This window comes from Phycodurus eques, chromosome 4, assembly GCF_024500275.1.
Source record: "Phycodurus eques isolate BA_2022a chromosome 4, UOR_Pequ_1.1, whole genome shotgun sequence".
In the NCBI taxonomy this organism is placed as follows: Eukaryota; Metazoa; Chordata; class Actinopteri; order Syngnathiformes; family Syngnathidae; genus Phycodurus; species Phycodurus eques.
In genome coordinates, this window is record NC_084528.1 from 19,262,662 (window position 1) to 19,285,635 (window position 22,974).

Genomic DNA, 22,974 nt, shown 5'->3' on the forward strand with positions numbered 1-22,974 from the left:
ATTCTTGCCGCATTCTTCATTCAATGACATCAACCTCTCCCCCCCGCCTGTCCTTCTAAGGTCAGGAGTGGGGGAATGAACAGGGTGAGAGAGGGAGAGAGAGATAATGGGCCGAGAGAGGCATAATTAGGTACCGATACTAACGCGCAACGTAGTTTGGAGCACAAAGAGCTACAACAACTGAGGACTGTGCGTGTTCAAACACCTTCAAAAATCTGATTTGTTTGTGTTTTCCTCATAGGAAATAATGGACATTGAATTAAAATGATCAAACAGTCACCATCATTACACCTTTTTTAAAATGATTTTTTTTTTTTAAATGGGAAACAAGCAAAATATTAAAATTTACATTACACACATCGCTTCAAACTGCACCACATACTTCTTGCGATATTTTCCGTATCAAATTGTTGGACTGGAAAAAAAACATACACAGGGAGCATATTCTCTTTCCGACTACGTAAAAAGATAAGCGGGCAAATTAAGACCAATTTCGGTTAAATTCCATTGAAATAATAATGTTAGCTTAATAGCATACGTGGCCAAGTCATTTTTAACTTGCTGTCACAATTTCAAGAAAAAAATATCAACATGCTTGCAAAAAAAAGTGCTTTTCTTTATGCCAGTGCCTGTTTCTTGTTTTCCGAAAACGTTCAAAATGACGATGATGCTAGGTTTTATGTACTCTGTACATTTGGACAATATCTGTTAAAATGTTCTCTTTCAAATCTAAGCAGAACACCTTTAACTTAATAGGTCAATAAACCTATAAAGTTAAAGTGCTTATATAACAGATTTCAACTGTTATATAAGCATAAAAAATAAGTTGACTTTACCGCTGCGTAATATAAATTTAAAACATAGTTAAACACTGATGACAAGGGCCGACATGTAGGGGGTTTGCTGAAAGTAAGTCAACTTCATGCATGGGAATTTTTAACATTGTTAACTGTCAAGCATAAAAACAAGTTTACCTCTGTATAGTAACAATGTAACAAATGACAGATTAGACACAAGCTTATTACCTTTGATGTTGGCAAACATGCATATTGAGAATTGGCTTTAAAGGCTTGCTTCTGTGAGGTGAGTCTCTTCACATTAACACTCAACACAGCTATCTGTGTGGTGTACATGCCATTATTTTATTCATGGATCATGTTGATTTACTGCAAAGTAGGCATCATCCTTTTAACTTTGATGGTGACTTGTTCCTGTGAGGTGAGTCTCTTCACAGTAACTCTAAAATGCAGTTAACTGTGTGGTAGACATTTGATCATTTTATTAAGGGTGTTTACTTGTCGATTTAGCCCTTCAAGTGAATCGCTGAACTACATCATCGCCATAATTTTCATTTCCGCTTCTCTTCAGTTTTTTTTTTCCATAGTTTTTGTTGAGCTCCAAATTGTACTGGTTGCTTTAGTAAATGTACTTGTTTGTAGGGATTCGTCATTGTATGACCCTGTTTCTTCGTGACATCATGATAATGAGTATATGTCAGTGTCCTAACTGCGATGTGATCTCGGGCGATGAAAACACCCGTCTTGCATAACAACCATCAAACACACAATTGGCGACTCACACAGCCCACATCTATGAGTGTTCCCATTACTTCACAGTCCATGACATCACAGTAATAAAATGATTTATTACCCAATTTTTTTGTAGTAAGAAAAAAATACAGTGCTTTTGGTTTAAACTAATGACAAAACTTTAGCTTTGGAATTAGTTATGTCATGAGGGGGAAATGAGTTGGTTTTAATGAGAAACAAAATCCTTCTTTCATGAAAAGCCTTAAGGGATGGAACTATCTACCATCGTCTTAACCTCAACCAGGGCCAGACAATCCTAGTTTTAATAGTATTCCATGAGAAGTTAAAGAAATTGTAATGGTAATTTCATGGTTAACAAAAGTAGTGGGAAAAAAATCCTGGATATGCAGCAAACTTGAATGATTTTAACTAATTGGATAAAAACAGCAGCACAATGCTTTGTCTATTACCTAAAGTTTTAATGACAACTCATTTCCTACTCCCACCAAACAAACAGAACCCGATAGAGGTTGTGAAAGCACAGTAAGCATCTCTCCAACCAGACTCATGACTGTGAATTTAAGGGAGTGGTCATCATTGGAATTTGATTCCCTCCATTGTCCCACAAGAAATGTTTCCAGTCGCTTTCCACTTCCACTGAGGCTGAAAAATGTGTCAAATCACCCTCTAAAAGTTTCCTTAAAGGAAAGACTCTCAGTTGCAGGGAATTTTATAAGAAAAGAAAAGAAACTGAAACGCAATCTTCTTCCCCCTTTTCTGCCAGCTGCAAGCATCCCTATAGTGACCCAAGTTCTGAAAGTCTGGATCAGGCAGCAAAAAGCCAGCTCTGGGGTCCAGCCAGTCTGGAGGTAAAAGGGAGGGGGGGGAAAAAGACACAGGAGGCCGCTACAATCAGAGCCAGACAGCCTGGAATGCAGCCAAACCTTGGAATGAACACATCACCTCCCAACCCCCCATCCCATATCCCAACATTTGTCAGCCTGTCCTCTACACCGCTGCACTTCTACTTCCCTTTCCATCTTTCTTTCCGCTCCTCCCTCTTCTTCTGTCTTCACCTCCCTTCAATCAGCAAGAACTGCTTATCTCAGTGCTCCGATCCCATTCTCTTATTTTACCAATGAAGCCACAGTAAAATATTTTAAATGCCCACATCCGGCTTATCTTTTGATGAAAAATGATCAGACCTCTTTGCTACATTGTCATTCAGAAATTCATTTAGCCATCAAACAGAAATTCTAGGCATACTTTGGACAGGATGAGGACCTGCCTACCTGAGAACATGGAAACATTTCTCTACTGCCAAACTGGCGCTCATTCAAAGCAGCCCCCCCCCCCCCCCCCCCCCTAACTGCACTCCCCGATTCCACCAGCTGGTGTCAGGACGGATGCATATTAGTGCAACGCACGTAGCTGGACAAAAATGCCTTAAGGGAGCAATCTCCCCAGATTCTCTCCCTGACAGCAAGTACATCTAGATCACTTATAAATGATATAAAAGACGGGAGGAAGTGGACCCAATGAGGTACCGACATGGCTGATAAAGAGAGTGATGTACGGCAATGAGGATAATGGACAGCAAAACAGGCCTCACAGTTGATAAACAGTGTAGTGGTGGTCTAGACGAGGACATTTGGGGCAGGAGGGAAGTGTGCGTAATTGCACCGGAGGAGGACAGAGAACTGTAAATAATAGAGGAGAGTCAGGAACTCCATGTACGCAACATTTGGGCTTGTGAAAGAGTTGGAGTGTGCAAAAATACAGACGTTGTGAGAGCACACTGCAAAGCACACAGATGTCCCCAACAATTTTTAAACAGAGATCCAGCAAAATTGCAGCATTAGACCCATTAATGGTAGATGAGGCGTTTATTTGCCTGTGCCATTTTCACAGAATCCAGTGAAATGGGATATTGTTGCATTGTGCCCTTCCGCACACCCCACAATCATAGTACTACAGTGTTCTCTGCTATATCGCTGTTCAGTGCTCACACCCCTGCTCTGTTGAAGATTTTTATGTTTTTTTTAAAGCACAGAATTCAGGAACTTCCCCACTTTCAGAAATTAGAATACTTAGAATAATCCATGTTAATGTAATTTTTTGTATTATTCCGCAAGTCTGAATTTAGAGTTCCGCACCTTCGGTGTAGTACCTACCACATTGTGTCACAACTCGATGTTGAACGACTTAAGATTTTTTGTAGTTGACTGTAATGTATGACTGCGATTGGCTGGCAACCAGTTCAGGGTGTACCCCGCCTCCTGCCCGATGACAGCTGGGATAGGCTCCAGCACGCCCGCGACCCTAATGAGGAGAAGCGGCTCAGAAAATCCCCGACCTTTTGGGAGTGGGAATTGGGAGTTTTCATTTACAGTAAGTATGTTTTAATAAGTTTAAAATGTGTTAAAAGCATGTGGAATTTGCTGATTTTCACCTATTATCCCTCGTGATCAATGATGTAGAAAATACTTAACAGACAGCGACAATAGCTTTCGACACAATGTGGCAGGAGAAGCGAGGAGCAAGTGTAGAACTTTACACCCCTGTCCTGTCATTGCAGAATTCCCCTATGAACAGTCAGCTTCACGGTTATGGTTGTTCCTCTCTTTAAAAGCCATCATTTTTTTGTTTTTTTTTGTGCCTTTTTTCTGTGTCACACATATGACAATTTTCCGCCTTTATAGGTAGTGTTAGAGCAGGGCAGGACACCACTTATGTCGCAGGGCATTCCGCAATAACAAAACAGGGATCTAACACCTGCCGCTCATTTCTCCTGCCCCTTTTTGTGTTCAAAGCAATTGCCTCTGTCTGTCCGCACCAGATGCTGGCACAGGCGTCATCTATCTATGTGATTGCGGGATGCTGTCTCACCATTCTGAACATGGGCACAGCTGCTTCAGTATCCCAATTTGTTATAACTGATGGACCATTGTGCGGGATCTCGCCTCTGATACTACCTTCCAAGTCGTAAAATATTGTTACTTTCCCCCTTTCCGTGATTTCATGTCTGTGTGGCAACACAGGAAAAATGGGGCTAATAAAGACAAACATGCACTTTTTTCATAATTTCAAAGTAAATCCCCCTGCCCCCAACTTGTACACATCCACTTCATATGCCCTTTCCCTAAAGAAAACGAACCATCCAGCATTCCCCACTAATCCCCCTCTCTTTTCCACTTGCCTTTGCTCAAGCTCTCCAGCTTCTTCCTCCACTTGTGTTTTCTCTCTCCAGAAGTACAGCCCAATTTAGGGACACTCTCCCCTCTCCCTTAGGAGTCAGGACACACACACACACACACACACACACACACACACACGCACTCACAAACACATGCACACGCACTCATATACACGCACGCCCGCACACACACGCACGCACGCACGCACGCACGCACGCATGCATGCACACACGCTTAACTAACTTTGTGCCTCCTCTTGGGGCAAATGTGTAACACGTGACACTAATTAACACGTACTGTAACAGTTTGAGTCGTGAGAGCGAAAATGAAAAATAAATTTGACATTTAGAACACTGGGTCAATGATAGGGGATTGTGTTTAAACCAGCTATTTTTTTAAAGAGAAAGCCAACCTTTAGAATGCCCTACATACCAGACATTTACATTCATCTGCTCGCATGTCATTCGAGTGCCGGAACAAAAGTGTATTCAATCAGTTTATCCAGAAGCAGATGGACAGATAGTGATGGGTACATGAAAGTGGATGAGTACAGGAATGGGTCACATGTGATGAAATCAAACAGGAGCATCTGTAATTTAAATTCAGTGCCGCATCATCACCGCAACCCCGATAAGAAAGCGAGCGAGGTGCTGACAGTAACATGATAGAAGTCATCTGAGTCACTTGTTAGTCATGGTGTAAATGCGCGTGAGTAAGATTTGCGAAGGCGTGCGCAAACATGGCGGCGTGGCGGCAGGCCTCTCTCTCTCTTTGTGTGTGTGAGTGGCCCATGCATCACAGGCGAGATACGTGTCAAGAATTTCTTCCCTCTGTTGCTGACCTTGTATCGCATTGATGGTCCCTGACATAGATCACCACGTTGTCACACAGGTGTGTCGCATGCATGCACACGTAGGGCATGAGTGGGAGGGAACCTGACCCTGCTGCTCCTGGTGATATAAAAACATGACAACTGATTTTTCACATTTTCAATACAATTGTTCCCTTGGGAAACAATGAAAATAGAAATCCATTCCAGGGTCATACTTTTGCCATAATAATACAGTACCTTTGTTAACTATACAGGCAATTTTATGTCATGTATATTTTTGGGTATTTATTTGCTTTTAATATCCTTAACTGTCAGACTGACTGTCAAGTGTACAAATAAGATAAACACTAATTAAACGATATACAGTGGTGCCTTGAGATACAAATGTAATTTGTTCCATGACCACGGTCAAAACTCAAAACAAAGATTGCAAATAATCTTTTCCATTCATCCGTTCCAGCCTCCCAAAAAAAAAAAAACATTTGTGTAATGTGTTTTTGATAATGAAAATAGCACTATATTATGTTGTACTTTAAAAACATAGTAATAGCATAATAAAATTTAATGTAAAGAATTTAACAGTTCGTGTATCATATTTTTTTCTGACTGTGCAGTTCCTTATGGTGTACATGCCTTGACCACCTTGGGGCAGTATTATACATCCATCCATTTTCTTTACCGCTTATCTTCACTAGGGTCGCGGGCTGCTGGAGCCTATCCCAGCTATCTTCGGACGGGAGGCGGGGTACACCATGAACCGGTCGCCAGCCAATCGCAGGGCACATTGAAACAAACAACCATTTGCACTCACATTCACCCCTATGGGCAATTTAGAGTTTTCAATCAACCTACCACGCATGTTTTTGGGATATGGGAGGAAACAGGAGTGCCCGGAGAAAACCCTCCCAGGCACGGGGAGAACATGCAAACTCCACACAGGCGGGGCCGCAAATCGAACCCCGGTCCCCAGAACCGTGAGGCAGATGTGCTAACCAGTCGAATAAAGAATATAATGCATGAGAGTACTGTTATATTGTCTGCCTACATGTGTTACGCCACTGTTTGTGTTCAAATATTTGTTCCTTAAAGGGTTTTAACACCGTGACACTGATGCTATTCATTAGCCTGTCTCTGGTGTTTTGCATTGTTTGTTTGCAATAAGCTAATCAGAATTTTCAAAGGCAAAACTATTTGTTGTTTTAAATGTCTAATATTTTTGTTTTATGTGTAGTTTGACAGTAAACTTCGATAGGGGTGCCCCAAAAAAAAAAATAAATAGCTTGAAGCCTCTTTTTTGAAGCATTTTCGCTGCCTGCCAAACTGCTGCTTCTTGTGAAGTGAGTTGAGTTGAGTTCACTGCCACCATACGGTGCTTGTATCACAGATTTTTGCTTCCAAGTCAAAAAACAATAGCATTGTATTTTATACAAATATAATAAAACAAAGAGAATGTAAAAAAATATACTGGTTTTATAATGTGTAATAGTGTCACTTTAGCTTTGGCCATCTTGTACTGACTGCCCAGAACCGCTTTTATTGCTACGGTTCAAGTTCAGTTTCCGTTTTAATGCTCATGATGGATTGGGGTTAGCGCGTCTGCCTCATAGTAAAGAGGTTCTGGGTTTGAATCTGGCCTTCCTTTGTGGAGTTTTCATTTTACCCTCTTGTACATGCATGTTCAGTTAATGAGAAACTTGTACATCGGTGTGAATGGGAGCATGAAAGGTTGTCTATCTATAGCTATAGCTAGGATAGGCTTCAGCGCACCAGCAACCTTAATGAGGACAAGTATAGAATAGAAAATGGATGGATGGTTGTCCTCACATTTTTCTTCTTTACCATCAGTGGCACCCTTCTGTGGTGGCATCACAAAAAGGCTAAAGAAAAATCAAAACACACTCTCACAACTCATCTTTTAGATGTTTACTGAGCTAAAGTGTTGCAAGGTTTTCTTGGCTCTGCATGATATGCTGACATTCGAATTTCAAGTTTTGGAGTGACTTGGGAGCCCTCTCGAAAAGGTTGGTCAGTATCGAAATTATACAACCTTTTGAGCACTCCAAATTATGAGCTTCCACTGTGTGGCGACTGACAGAGAATGTTGAGCAGATAGCACTGCAATACAGAGCCAGAGAAGGGAACAGTTGGGCTGCTGGAGGTAATAATAAGCTTCTTCAGAAGCAATCACAAGTTTCAGGGGAGTATTGTTTTGATCAGAGACTGACCTCTGCAGCAGACTGGCCTGATCTCCTCTGCCCGAGTGGGCAACCAACAGAAAGGTCTATCACGTCTATATATAAACCACAGCACGGGAATTGGCTGGATTATGTATGATTTATGTCGGGCAAGCTGCACACATCCACCGTAAAGCCTTTTATTGTCCCGCCACATCCCCACCAATGTATTTCATTTTTAATTATCTGTCTTGTGAGGCTGTTCCGACGAGAATTTTGCATGATTTTGTACTAAAAGTAATGGCAAGGGCATACTTGTTGGGAAAATAACACTCCCTAAACCTCCCCTGAACAAAATTATAAATGTAACACGTTTGTTTTTGCCCCCTTTTATTATGAACTCAACTCAAAGAGCTAAGACTTTTTTATTTATTTACACAAAAGGCCTGTTTCTATCAAATAATGTTCACAAATTAGTTAGCACTTCTCCTTTGCTGCGATAATTCAGCCACCTCACCGGTGTGGCACATCAAGATGCTGATTGGACAGCATGAGTATTTGGCTGCGCACAATAAAAGGCTACTCTAAAATGTGCAATTTTATTTAAATTTGGGATGAATTTTTATTTGTACTACCTCATGTGTTGTCGACCTCACTGTATAGAGTTCAGACCTTTCTATTCGGAGTGTATCACACTGACACTGGTGTTACTGGAAAATATTCCAGTTTGAACCTAACATAGTGCTTAGCTTTTCACACAGCTTCTTTTTCTTTAGCTGTGTCCACTCTAGTGGAAGTCCCCCACACACAGTCTCCACACCTCTCTCACACTTGACTCAAGTGTTCCTGCCTTCTTTTTCCACCAGTCCTCTCCCCATCTGTCTCGCTCGCGTTCATTGCTTCTTTGCCATGCTTACAATGTGAGTGACCACACACATACACCCCTCCTCCGCACATTTCTCCTTCTCACTGTCCAGACTGTGCCTGTGTCACTCTCTACACATCACACAGACACACACACACACACACACACACATTTGTCATCTCCACGAGAGGAGGGCAAGACGGGGACAAAAGAGAATGAGACAGGAGGGGCTGGGAAAAGGGAAGTTTTAGTTGTCATGTTGGCATCGGAGGAGGAGATTGAGGATTTTGCTCGGGAGATGAGTGAAGGGTGGATCAATACTGTGGGGATGGAAGAAAACCCTCCTTTGTGTTGTTTTTTTGGTCCTAGGATTTCTACCGGCGTGTGTATGAGGGGATCTAGGCGATTGCAAGGGAGATGAAGAGGCGCGAGGAAACAGCTGCTGTGCATTGTCAGGCAGAGCGCACACAGGAGAGAGACACAATGAGAGTGAGAGACTGAGAGCGAGAGAGAGAGAGAAAGAGAGAGAGAGAGGATCCCCCATTTTAGCTCAATAATATTACAGCAATGCAGAGATATCTACAACAATGGCAGCCGGCCACTCTCGGCATTGTGCTATTGATCTCCCTCGTGGCAACCTAATACACACGCATGCAGTCAATCTAATTGTTGTTTTTCTTTACACATGATACCATGAACAACATCAGCGAGTCAAATAGTTACAAATACATTGGCAAATTAGAGGTTTGAAACTTGTTGACAATATTGACAATGGGAATGACGCTTCCCATCTTTATTGAGTCGTATATTGCCTTCAGGCATACTGACTTACTAACCGGATCTAAGACACTGCACCGGAGAGAGCGAGAGGGAGCGTCGGATGGAGAGAGATATCGAGAGAGAGAGAGAGAGAGAGAGAGAGGACGAGTGGCTGGGCAAGCGCAGGAGAGAAAGAGAGACCACAGGAGGAGGGGAAAAAACACAGCAAAGAGGAAGAGAGAGTCGCAGGAGGAAGAGGGAGAATGCACGGCGTCTGGCTAACTCTTCCATGCTTGTATCCAGGGCCTTTGTGAATACACCATGGGATGCATCGGCTCCAGGAGACTGAGTAAGCGCCACTTCGCTCGCTCGCTCATTGCGGAAAAAAAGTAGGGGGGGTTGGGGGAAGGAGGAGGAGGTTGCGTTGGTGGGATTGGGGGGTGGGGGGGAAAGGGGGGCGGTTGTCCTGCAGAAGTGATGGTTTGTATTATGGAGATGGAGACTTTGTGTTTATGCATGCGTGCCGTGTTGTGCTTCTTGCTCTTTGCAGTGTTTAAGAAAGCTGTGGACGTGTGGTCACAGAGGCTGTTCCATACAGTATGCAGCCAAGATGTCACAGACGATATGTGTTAAAATGTGTGTGTGTGTGTGTGTGTGTGTGTGTGTGTGCGTGCGTGCGCGCATCCCCCTCACCACCGCCACCTCTCCGCTCCCCTCCTCCCATCCCTTGATTTATGATGCTGTTTGGCAGTATGTATATGTGTGTGAGTAGGAGGCAGAATAGGATGGAGAAGGCAGAGTCAGGAGCTTATTTATAGGGTGGCATGGCTCGGAGGAAGGAAGACAGTGAGCGGGGAGGGGGTTGGGGGGTAAGGGAAAAGTGATAATGCCATTGTCAGAAGCGCTTGCATAGTTTGTTGCTATTTGCACAAATAATAGGGATAAGGCTGGGATAATCAGACAAGCGGCAGAGGAGGAAATTTTAGCGCTGGCAGGCAAGGAGGAAGGGAGACGGCCGGATGGCGATGGAGAGTGGGAGGGGCAAAGAGGCGAGGGTGTGTGGGATGGATGAGAATCTTCAGGTGAGAGTCCTCCGGGGTAAAACCGCACAGTGGGCAGAGACCAGTTTGGGTGGATTATTGAATGTCAGGTCAAACGATCAACTGTTTGTTGAAATGTTGCAGAGCGGGAAGAATGAATCACACTCAAAGGCAAAAAATAAACACACTTCCTTTCCTGTTAAATATTCATGAGCCACTTAGCGCGAGGAGTTCTTTAACTTATTTACGGCAAAGGAGCAATGTCACCATGAATGCGGCCCAGCCTTTGCAGGGTCAAGCACGTCCCAAGCAGGTAAAAGGACTTCCAGTGTCTCAGTGAGCTCTTTGTTTTCCAACTCAAGTTAAATTCTTGATGAGGGGTGATTTAAAAATACCCAGCAAAAGCACAACTAACAAGAAAAAAAGCAAAAGCGGCCAGGAGGCAGCTGCGAACTCAATGCAGTACAAGCTCAGTTCTACCCGATTTAAGCATTTGGCACTTTGTAGAGCAGAGGAACATAACAAGGCCGGGGTCGAGACAAGAGCCAAGCTAGTCCAGTTTGTAGAAAAATAATGGAATTGCAATGAACTTGAAGGGATTGGAAGGGCACCCTTGTTCTTATCCTCTTTTTTAATATAAATGATCAAAGAGGCCAAATAATACAACAACACAGCGGAGCCAATTTCAATGCCACATTTTAAATGACGGGAGCTGATAATGGGCTGTGATAATGAAAAACGAAATATAAAGTGGAGCCTCTAAGATCGATGAATCAACAACCCGTTCACGGTCAAACTAATTTGAATCAATTGTTCTGAGGAAATAATGAAAATTGGATGATTTTTTTTCAGGATCAAACTGTTGTCATCATAAAACATTGTTTTAATGGCAATGTTTTAATATAACATGACATGCAAGATTACTGCCTCTATGTATTATTGTCAACCAGATTGAACTGAGCAACCAGGGCGCAAGGAGTGTACAGTATCACTGTCCTATGTCGCAATAAGTTCATTTCTCATTCTAGCTGTCATCACACTTTTCTTCTTTGCCAATAGTGAACGAACACCCTACACTTCACACACTGTTTTTGTTTCACAAACATTATTGAACTTGGATGTGGAAAGCTCAGTTTTGCTTTTTCTTTCAATCGCTTCTTGCATCACGTATTGGGTATCTTTGTTTTTTGCCCTAAAATTGCCCTTTGTATGCCTCCAAAGAATTTGAAAACTGTTAGCGATAGCGTTATTAGGAAGGCTAAATGTATTCCTGTTAAGAAAAATAAGTAATTGTAAAAAAAAAAAGTAATAAGTAAATAAGTAAGTAACATGAGAATGGTGTTTGTCTATGATCTCGCTGCATAGTTTGGGTTGTCAAAATCCACTATCTGTACCAACTAGAGTTGGATGCAGCATACACACTGATAAAAACAAGGTAAACATAACTTCGTTCTGCGGCTGGAAATATTGTGTTGTTTGGCGAACATTTTGCATTTTGCGTACGTTCCACTGTATTGGTACCCTTATGTGGTTGCATCACAAAAAAGAAGACAAAAGCACCAAAGACAAAATGCCGTTTGATCTTTAAATGCTCCTTGAACTCTCACAATGTACAGTACGCTGAGGTCAACAATGGTTCAAAATCGAGGTTTGGAGGGATATTTTTCACCAGTATTTTGGACAAACTTTAAAGTGTTTGACTGCATTCATGTTACCCAGTGCTTTTCCATTGTCTAACATTATGATGGCCCTCACATACAATATGTTGAGGTTAAGAAAGTCACATTTTCCAGCTTCCTGCTTTTCATTTGAGTTTTACATTTTTTTTCAACATTTCTGTTTTTCATAGAAATGTTTACTGTAGTTACAACTGTAATTATTTCTGATGAATACATGTGTTAAAGGAGCTTGTTTTCTTTTATAGATCCGTATTCAAAAACACACAGGAGCTTACCAACGGAGACAGTAGCATGTCAAGCAGCTTGTCTCTGCACCTGATGTGATGCTGATGTAACCCTCGGATTCAGCAGTAGTAGCAGCAGCCAGGCTAATGTGGCGGCATGGTTGTGTTTATCCTGGGTGAGAATAGCTTTAGTGTGCACTATTGATCGGGCTTCTCCGGTGCAGTCTGAGCTGCCAAGCAGGGATCAACAGGAGGGAAGCGACAGGCTGCCCGATCTGGCTTTTGTGTAGGAGTAGCTGCCGTGTGTCTGTTTGGCCTCTAGTAACTCAGTCATTAACTCACGCTATGCTCCGTAGCTACTCCCTTGTATCAGTGACAGCAATTTCCTCCCAAAATCAGGCTATTGTGTAATACAACTGTGGCCAGCATGAACAGTAAATTGTGTTCTGTTGTCACACAAAAGCACATTTGGCTTTCAAGATATGGAAATTTAGATTTTTATTTTAACTTATCTGGATACATTGGATTTGTGGTAGTAGTAGAATAGTCGTAGTAGTAGTCCGTCATGTGTTTGTGTTTTTGATACAGTATCTCAACAATGGGATCAAAATAATAATAAATAATAATAGTATTGCCTTTCATTTTGATGATTTTTGTCACAGGGGTGATAGAACAGTCGCAATAAGATAGAGCAAGTGCACTGTAATTCCGTCCATCCATTTTCTATATGACTGCTCTTGTTCAGGGTCACGGGTAAGCTGGAGCCTATCCCAGCTGACATTGGGTGAAAGGCAGACTACCTGTCTGCCAATCAATCACAAGACACATAATGAGCCAGACAACCATTCACACTCATATTCATACTGTCAGTGAGTGGGAACTGAACTGCTGCCAACACGGAAATCATCCAGCCGTCCATTTTCTATAGCACTTGGCAGCATAAGGGTTGTGGGTGAACAGGTGCCAATCCCAGATGACTTCGGACGAGACGTGCAGTACACCCTGGAATGGTCGCCAGCTAATTGCAGGGCACATATAGACAGACAAACATTCACAGTCACATTCTCACTTATGGACAATTTAGAGTCTTCTATCGACTTACCATGTTGATGGAATGTCAGAGGAAGTAGGAGTACCTGCCGAAAACCCACACGGTACGGGTAGAAGTTAGAACATGCAAACTTTACATATAAAGGCCGGAGCCCAGATTTGAAACAAAAACCTCTCAAATGTTAGGCCAACGTGCCCTCTTCATCAATGGCGACTGCATAGAGATGGTCCACACCTTCACATTCTTGGGCAATCTTTGCCGACCTCTCCGGTATGGAAATACTGTACGTCGGCTGTCATCAAGAAGGCACAGCAGCATCTCCAATTCCTGAAGGTGCTCAGGAATAAAAACATCTGCTGAAAGCTGGTTGTGACCTTCTACCGCACGACCATCAAGAGCATTCTGACCTACTGCATCACAGTGTGGTTCTCTCATTGCACAGAGGAAGAAGAGAGGAGGTTGAGGTTGTTTCTGCTCTCAGTGGAACTTCTCCTTGAACCGCCAGAGGCCCTCTTGTCCAGACCTCCTTTGGAAGTGACAGATGCTCAGCAGCAGTTCTCTGAAGAACTGCTTCACTCCCCACCAAAAGTATTGGAACAGTTAGACTGATTCCTTTATGCTTTGCTGTACACTTAAAACATTTGTGTTTGACATCAAAACATGAAAATGAGACTGAGATGAACAAAGGCTCCAGAGAGTGGTCAAGACAGCGTGGAGGATCATCGACTGTCCCCTCCCCTCTCTGAAGGACATCTTGATGTCCCGTTGCCTCAGAAGAGCAGAGGCAATCATAGGTGACGACACCCACACTGCCCACCACCTCTTTGACCTGCCGCCTTCAGGACCAGAACAAACAGACTCAGACAGCTTCTTCCCATATGCCATCACTGCACTGAACTCACAATAACACCAACACTCATTCTATACTGCTTTGTACATTCAAAATTCATGACTCTGCTGCTACTGCACATGCAATGTTTATGGCTCACTGCTATTTGCACTGCATGATTTAGGTAGTATTGTTTAATATATCCATCCATCCATTTTCTGAGCCGCTTCTCCTCACTAGGGTCGCGGGCGTGCTGGAGCCTATCCCATCTGTCATCGGGCAGGAGGCGGGGTACGCTCTGAACTGGTTGCCAGCCAATCGCAGGGCACATACAAACAAACAAACAACCATTCGCACTCACATTCACACCTACGGGAAATTTAGAGTCTCCAATTAATGCATGTTTTTGGGATGTGGGAGGAAACCGGAGTGCCCGGAGAAAACCCACGCAGGCACGGGGAGAACATACAAACCCCACACAGGCGGGACCGGGGATTGAACCCGCGTCCTCAGAACTGTGAGGCTGACGCTCTAACCAGTCGGCCACCGTGCCGCCTGTTTAATATATGTTTATATTATTTTCTATTCTGTTTTGTTCTTGAAACACAAACTTGGAGTTGCATCCCAATGTTGCAATTTTGTTTCTCTACCATACAATGACAACAAAGGCTTTCTATACCATTGTATTCTATTCTAATCACTAATCCATAAAAGTCACTGCCTATATTAGAAGAGATGAAAAAAATCCATAAGATGTCTGGTGGGGTGCATGTTATGCATTTCTGTATTTCCCTTTCTCACACTGGCATTTTGTTGTTGTTTAAAGCGACATTTTATTCACAGATAAATACATCCTGAATCAAAATTGAGCAAAAACTGAAAGTCCCATAATACCACTTCAGTTTAATTCATTTGACACACACACACACACACACACATATCTCTGGTCGGCACATTGATTAATTGATTGTTGTAAACTAAGAATTGTATTGACTCCTCAGGCCTTTACCATCTACTTAGCCTGCGTCTCCTAAGCTCCACTGGGTCACGTGACATTGATGCGCAGGGCATCCATCACCCCATCAGAGAGCAAAGGCCTTGAGAAGAAGTTGATGGGATGGGCAAATTCCTTTTCACCACATCAGCAAGGAGCGGCACAAAAAATATCTAATAAGAGAATCAGTAAAAAATTCTGTCCTTAGTGTCACTCAATCAGCTTTTGTGCAGGGCACACATCATTATGCATGCTTCATTGAGAGCAAAACTACCAAAGCCATTATTAGTAATGGTACTCGTACTGTCCCAGCACCACTGTGCGGCTCACATTAGATGCGTTGCTGTTGATATTATCAGCAGTATCTGTGCTGGAGACCACACATCAGAAGCATTTTCTTGTATCCATTTACTAGGGCACATGATACCTGCGAGTGCTAGAAACATCAATCATTGCATAAATCAGGGCATTGTTTGCGCTGTGTATCTGTGTAACTGCTTTGGCGCATGCAGGCGGCTGCAGCAATATGGAAATAATAACATGAATGTGGGACATCTTGATAAGTCACCTTTTTGTGCACTTTACTTTTATTTGGTATAATACAATACTAACACGGCATTTCACACAATTCAATACACACTAATGATAAAAGGCAATTGGCATGCGTGTTTCTGGTACTTTGCATTTACAAATACAGTGAGAACACAGCTTTGGCGTACTGGTTGACCTCTAATTTGTTAGAATTTTAAAACTAATGTTCAACAGTAGGGTGGGCACGGTGGCAACTGGTTACCACATCTACCTCACGGATTCAAATCCAGCCTCGCCTATGTGGAGTTTGCATGTTCTCCTCATGCCTGTGTGGGTTTTCTCCGGGTACTCCGGTTTCCTCCCACTTTCCCAAAAAATGCATTGTAGGTTAATTGAAGACTCTAAATTGCAGAGTCAGACTGTTGCCTTTATAAAGCATTTTTTCACTTTACAGACAGTTTTAAAACCCACACAAGGCATTATCGTGTTTGTTGTGTTTTGCATTATCGTGTTTGTTTCTAAATACATTAAATACGTTTGAAGATAAGTGTTGAAAACATCTGCAAAGACAGAAAACAATACAGTTCTGAACTGTTGAGCTATAGCCTAAAACTTTTTCACCATTTCAGTTGCCTCGATGTTTTGGGTCGGGCTAAAACGGGGTCGCGCTGACATCACCAGGGAACAGCATGAGTTGGCCTGTCCCCACAATATAAATACCAAGCGCCCTTGTTCCATGCAGTGGCCATTCGGTGGAATTGCCACTTTCTTATGCATAATAACAACCCAGTGGGGACCGATGTCCCCACTTTGGCGGCCATGACAGCGCGATGCCCACCGAATAACAACGGAGGCAAACGAGGGAAAATTGTTCCGGGGGATGCGGCTGCCTGTCATTATGCCGGGATGCAGTGGCTGCTTCTCTGAGTCCATGAGAGAGTGTGCAATGAGAGAGTGTGTTCTGTGAGAGAAGACACGTTTGATTGACAGCTGAAGGTTCTGGGCAGACAGGGTTTTTCCGAGCATTCAGCCACACGCCCACAGTGACTACAAGATGATAGAATGTCTCAATTGACAATTTTGAAGCCCAATTTCACATTTGTTTTTATTCATTCATTGATTGACTAGGTTCTCATCAATACCGGTACTCTGTTTTGTTTCAAATGGAATTTTTTTTTTGCCGTCCTATGTGGATTTTAGCATTGTTAACTGCCATACAAGTCTATCAAGAAGTGAACTGCTATACAATAAAAAAAATGACGGTCATGGGTCGCGGTTTTTAACATTCTAAACTGTCATACAAGGGTTAAAAGAAAGTTAACTGCTGTGTAGTACAGCAAGTACACAATTTATGCATGACAGATGACGTGACAAACATGCAGAGTGAGGATAAACTGTCTGTGTCTCTTAGACTGGATTTACATGCATGGTTCAAGGGACACAGTTCAGATTTTGTCCTCTCAAAGTAGCACAGTTGTAATATGAATCACGGCAGCATAAATAGAACAAAAAGCATGGATTCAGATATCTTCAGACTGGAATCATCCCTCTTCCAAATGTGGATAAAAATCAGATGCGTATCAGATTTCTGTCAATGCGACTGCAGTGTAAATGCACAGATTGGATATACCCAGTCAATGTGAGCTTGAAGTAATGGAAGTACCCATGATTTGATCTGTATACACCTTGGCCAATCAACACAAATAAACACATTTAAGAACACCCGCTGTAAATCTAAACTACAGTGAAAGTATGAACAATTATATATGGTCTAAATATGCTACATTATCCACATGGGATAATGTCCTTTGAAATGTACATGGAAAAATTCCCCAAAACTTGATATAGCAGGACCTACAATGTAAATCTAGCCTTATTATTGATGCTGTTAATGCTATGGCCATATTGTACATGTCTTCTATACCACTTTCGTTGCTACATCACAATTATGTACAGTAGGTTAAAATTTCCTGTTCTGATGTCATTGTCACTGCTGTCTTCTTAAGCAACACTGCAGGTGATGGCATCACAAAAAACACACGATAATTCTTGATGCTGACTGAGCTCGGATCTCACATGATATGCTGACCTCATGTATGATAAAGGTTCAAGCTCAGAGTTTTTGTGCATCTTTAAATACATCTTTTTTCCAGAATATATATCCATATTCCATATTGTATAGCAATATTTTCAATGTAACTGATTCATCATGGTTGTTTACAAGCTACTTGCGGTTATTTTTATTTTTTATTCCCATTAGCCAATTTTAATTAGTGCATGTAAATATTTGCATGTTCTTGTACACCCAAGTATACTTAATTTTTTTCAGATTTTCTGTAGGTCATCGGTGTCAAACTCAAGGCCCGGGGGGCAGATGCGGCCCACCACATCATTTTATGTGGCCCGCTAAAGCAAATCATGGTTGTCAACTTCCTGTGATTTTTGCTAAAATCTGTACCCAAATTCCAAATTGTCATACTAATAAACAATAATGTTGAGATATTGCATTTTTCTGTTACCAAACCCTTCTTCTACAGTAACTTAAACAATACTTGAACAAACTATTATCCTAGTCTTCTGATTTCAAAACTAGTTATTCCCTCAATTTGTTGTGTAATGGTAATAATATGATTTGGTGATTAAACATTTCACGGTTCTAACGGTCCTCTGAGGGAAATCATAACTACAATGCGGCCCGAGACAAAAATGAGTTTGACACCCCTGCTAGATTATCTTGATAACAACCAGGGCTGTATGGAGCATAGATGCTACTTTGCTCACCACTTTGTCCCATAACTGTGTTTTTGTACCTGCATTACAGAGAGGGATTCCCTGCCACTCACATTGAAAAGAACACAACGCACCCACTGCAGCATGACTGTACACACACTCAGTAAAAAACAAAACAAAAACAAAAACAGTGCCACGTTCACCACGCAGCCCTGCTGTTAAGTGGCAAATCTGGCAGACTGAGGTGGAGGCAGAGTGATTGGCTTCGCTCAAGTTTGGCAAAGTCTTGTACGCATCAACATATTCAAGGTGAATGTGTCATTGACGTAACACTGAGACATGGTGAGGCCTAATGACCCTTACCTGCACGTACGCTCATACGTCCAAGGACTTTAATGATAGCACATGTAACAGAGGGTCATCACCTGCAGATTTTTGTGGACGCCAGGTCACAGGCGTTAATGTGAAATGTAAATAGTTTATATGTTCGCTCGCCCTACTTTATCATCGGGAACTTTTATGTCGAAGTGGCAAATCAGAGTGAAGAGGCCTGTGTGTAGGCACATGATGACAGGCGTTTTTGTAAACAATGTGACTCAACCACAGAGTGAGTTACGAAAATGAAACAAAGCTGTGAAAGACAGAGTTTCATTGCTCGAATCTGATCTGCGTATCTGCAGTGATATGAGGGGCGGAGGGGGTGTTGTAATGTTGTGCTGAAGTGTGTTTATGAATTTATGTGCAATTGCACACGCACTCAGTCTTACTGTGTGACCAGCGCTAATTGCGTCTTTGTTATCTGCAGCTGTTCAGTTTTCAAGAAAATAAAGATGGCACGCACATTACGTGATGTCAGCCTCATGCGCTGATTTTGTCCACTGCAGCTTGTCATTCTTTTAACAGAATTGGATAATATTTACATATCAGGTCTGAATGTTCATTATAAATTTAGCAGGCCATTAGGATGTTTATGGGAGTTATCAGGTTTATGAAGCCTGGCTGAATCTGTCTGTGCCAAGTTGCTACTTTCCACAGGTATTTGGTTACCACACTAAGTGCACAGTGACGACTATAAGTCTATGACATATTTTCCTTCCAGCAGTCATGGCTATCAACGCATCCCAGAGGCCATATTCATGCCCCTTGTGCAGCTTCAGCATCCCTTTTCACCAAGTTAATGGCTTGTGCCGTGTTTTTACATCTCACATCCCTCCCCTACAATTTTGTGTCTTTCCAAAGGCACATTTAGTTTTCCCTGCACCAAACTTCCCCAGCCATTTGTCAGCTAGTCCTCAGCTGGGTTCCCACTGCACTCTACAGTTCACTAACCCAGCATCTGCACATATCACTGCGAGAGGGCTTCTATCCAAGCCATTACCCTTCTGTGGTAACCAGCTTCGTTGCAGCTGTCTTGATAAAGAAGCACCAAGCCCCCTGGTTCCTCACCGGTATGGCTGCAGGGTAGCGGGAGTCAAGAAAAGACAGATGACTTTCAAGTGCTTCCCACTTGAGGGGTAGCCGTCAAGCCGCTCCAGTCAGAGCCGGAGTTGACAGTGCAAGCGCCGCAGATCTTTGGTCATTCATTACGCACGGCTGAGCCGCTCCCTCTTTTTCTCCCAGTGCCCCTCCATCTCCCCACCCTGCCTTTCTCCTGCTCCTCCTCAGCTGTGTTAAAGCAGGCTCTCCCCCATGACTGCAGGGGGGTATCCAGCGCTGCACCATTGCATGTGCAGGGGAGGAGAGAGAGAACGCCAAGGGAGAAAAATCTGGATCGCTGCGCCCCTCATGTGCTCCGTTGTTGTTGATTTTTTTCCCCCTCCTCGAGGAGGGATCCTGCCTGCCTTCTCAGGAGCAGAGTTACGCATTGGCTTACTGCGCTACTGCGGAGCATCACCTAACGGGGTGCAGAGACACACACAAGCGTGCCATCATAGCCTTAGAAACCACAGTGATGCTAGCTAATGACTACTGACCCGTCATCTGAGGAGACATTCTGAGCCTGTAGCCTAAACAAGTCAGCCTAATCACAAAGAGAGACATCTAAACCATTGTGGATCACTTCACAAATGCATTGATGTCATCCTATATGACACCCACTTAAGATATACCCACATACAAAGGTTTGTACGTTATACTTAATGCTCTGGCCCAGTGCTGTCCATAGGCTCAAGGACCGCAGGCTACAGGAGTCTTGCGCCACATTATGATTTATGTGGGGGATGAATGACTGCTAATCCACTAATTGGACAAACAAGGCTGCAGGATAGCAAGCAGATAAATTGAAAAAAGTGAGTCAGGCAAACATAAATTGTGTGCATTAATGCTGTAGGCCTAATATAGTATGTGGGCGTGCGTATATGTTATGTTTGCAGGGCATGGTTAAGCAATCTGGGACACTTTCCTCTCCCTCCCAGACAAAAAGGTTTTTCTGACATAAGGAACCTTCTCACACCGTACTCCAGAGCGCCAAAAATTAGGCATGTCTGACTAATCCGACTGGGGTCACGCGCAGTTCAGCTCTAATAGTAAAATTTGCAAACGTCTCAGACAGTCTTTACCACCGCAAGGGGAAGATCATCAGTGGTTTCTTTTGTCGTTTTTTGCTGAGAGTAATACTTTCTTTAATAAGGACACCTTGTCCAAGTAAACGGAAAAGCGCATAGGTGTATTTTATTTTTGCGCCACCTGACACAAGTAGAGGTACATCATAAATTATCCATCCATTCTTTTTTGGGGTCACAGAGAAGTTAGGGACCGTCCATGCTGGATTTGGATGAGAGGTGGGCTACTGTTCCCAGTGCACAAAGCAAGGTCAATAAAGGCATGCTTGGATGAGTTTGGTGTCGTACTACTTGAGAGTCCTAACCTCAACCCTTGGATGAAATAGAACAGAGACCGTGTGAAATTCTCAAAGGCACACTAAAATCTTCTAATGCCCAGCTGTCCCAATACGGGGTGTCCCAAAAGTAACAATGCACTTCCTTTTTAAAGAATTTTTGTTTCAGGTACCATTTAAACAGATGTGAGGCCATCAGCATTGGACAGCTAAGGCTTTGCAGATTTTCTTGGCACATCATTCCCTTGCTTATGGCTCTCCAAATGACATTGGAGTAGCATTACAAAGCCTAGCAAGAAGTTTTCTGTCCCCGACTGCAGTTCAGCATCACTGCATCAGTTTGAGAGCTTTATGGCCATCGCTCTACTCCAATCCGTATCCATTGCAAGTTTCTTAAACAGGATCTGTTCTACACAGCGCAAGTCCTGCGACTACCACCGCTGATGAAAACACCGAACTGAATTCAGGTTGTTCAAAGGCTTAAATATTATAATGCTTAACAACCTGAAGGCGGTATGGGTAAAGCCTTATCACTCTCCAAAGCAATCAGCTGAAGCTAGCTTTTTTCTGAAGCTGAGTTCCAGTACAGCCTACCGGATAGACTTTCCCTGGCTTTCTCGGGATTTCTGCTGCATGGTTTGTCAAGAACAGATCCTGTTTCGAGAAACTTCCCATGTATAGCCTAAATGTTCATGTTTTGGAGCAGTGTGACGGCCATAAAGCTTGTCACACTGGTGCTGAACAGAACTGAACGGCGGGGACAGAAAACATCTTGCCTGGTGGTAATTTTACAATGTGCTAGTCAATAACCGAGTCATGGGCAAGGAAATGATATGCTTACAGAACTGTAAAGCTGAAGATGTGAAATGCTGATGGCCTCTAGTCTGCCCGGGTAATTCCTGAAATGAAATAGAAAAAAGGAAGACACACATTGTACTGTTGATATTCTGGTTCAGGCCTTACTTTCATTACTTTGTGTCTCTAAATTTATGAAAATATTCACATATCAACGACTGCTGTGAAACCAATCCCCATTAACATTCTAAACGCTGCACTGAGCAAACTGCAGCATTTCATTCTGTACACAAATGACTAAATTACTGAATGCACTCGGTTGAGAACTTAGTTATAAAGTTACAGGGGATAATTTTCTGAGCTGTTCACTGTAAATGTGCTTAGCTGGAGATGCTTTATCAAGCTCATTAACTTGAGTGACACGAAGATTTTTTTTTCTTATTCATTTTTATTTGAAAACGTTCCTGTGTAAACGATCCCTTGATCTTATTTAAGTGTTTGCTTTCTGTGGCTGTACATGTGGAAAAAAGTGGAACATAATTCGTTCTGACATGTATAAGATGTTTAAAGTTGCACACTGACAAAAAACGAATCAAAGTGAGCTCAGTTGAAAGTAGGTCAAATTGAGTGGAAATAAAACTTAATGCGCTAAGTAACTCCTCGAAATGATTAATTTGCCGATTTGAAGACTCACATTAAGAAGCTCCTACAATCAAATACTGTACATAATGGACAAAAGCACATGGAGGAAAGGTGGCAAGGCATCCTGAGGGTCACTTTCTGGACTGGCATCTTTGCCCTCATCTTGTGCCCTTGTAGTTATCTGATTGTGGACTGGATGGAGTTCAGAGGGAAGGCTAATATCACAGAGGCCAGCAGAGACAGAGCAGAGCTGATGTTTTTGAATCA

The 22,974-nt window shown here is 42.7% G+C and overlaps 1 protein-coding gene and 1 long non-coding RNA gene across 5 annotated transcripts in view; one reads left to right on the forward strand and one right to left on the reverse strand.

Moving 5' to 3' along the window:
* The first annotated feature begins 9,576 nt into the window (after nucleotides 1–9,576).
* fam131bb (family with sequence similarity 131 member Bb) overlaps nucleotides 9,577–22,974 on the forward strand; it is a 33,944-nt gene continuing 20,546 nt past the window's right edge. For all 4 annotated transcript variants that reach the window (XM_061674445.1, XM_061674447.1, XM_061674446.1 and 1 more), the window contains exon 1: nucleotides 9,577–9,705. In XM_061674445.1, coding sequence (XP_061530429.1) covers nucleotides 9,678–9,705 — 28 coding nt within the window. In that variant the 5' untranslated portion in view covers nucleotides 9,577–9,677. The remainder of the gene's footprint in view (nucleotides 9,706–22,974) is intronic.
* On the reverse strand, nucleotides 13,245–13,640 carry LOC133401521 (uncharacterized). The gene is made up of 3 exons (XR_009768428.1): nucleotides 13,585–13,640; nucleotides 13,402–13,435; nucleotides 13,245–13,317 (listed from the first exon to the last, which is right to left on the reverse strand). It is a non-coding gene; the product is annotated as an uncharacterized LOC133401521 (long non-coding RNA).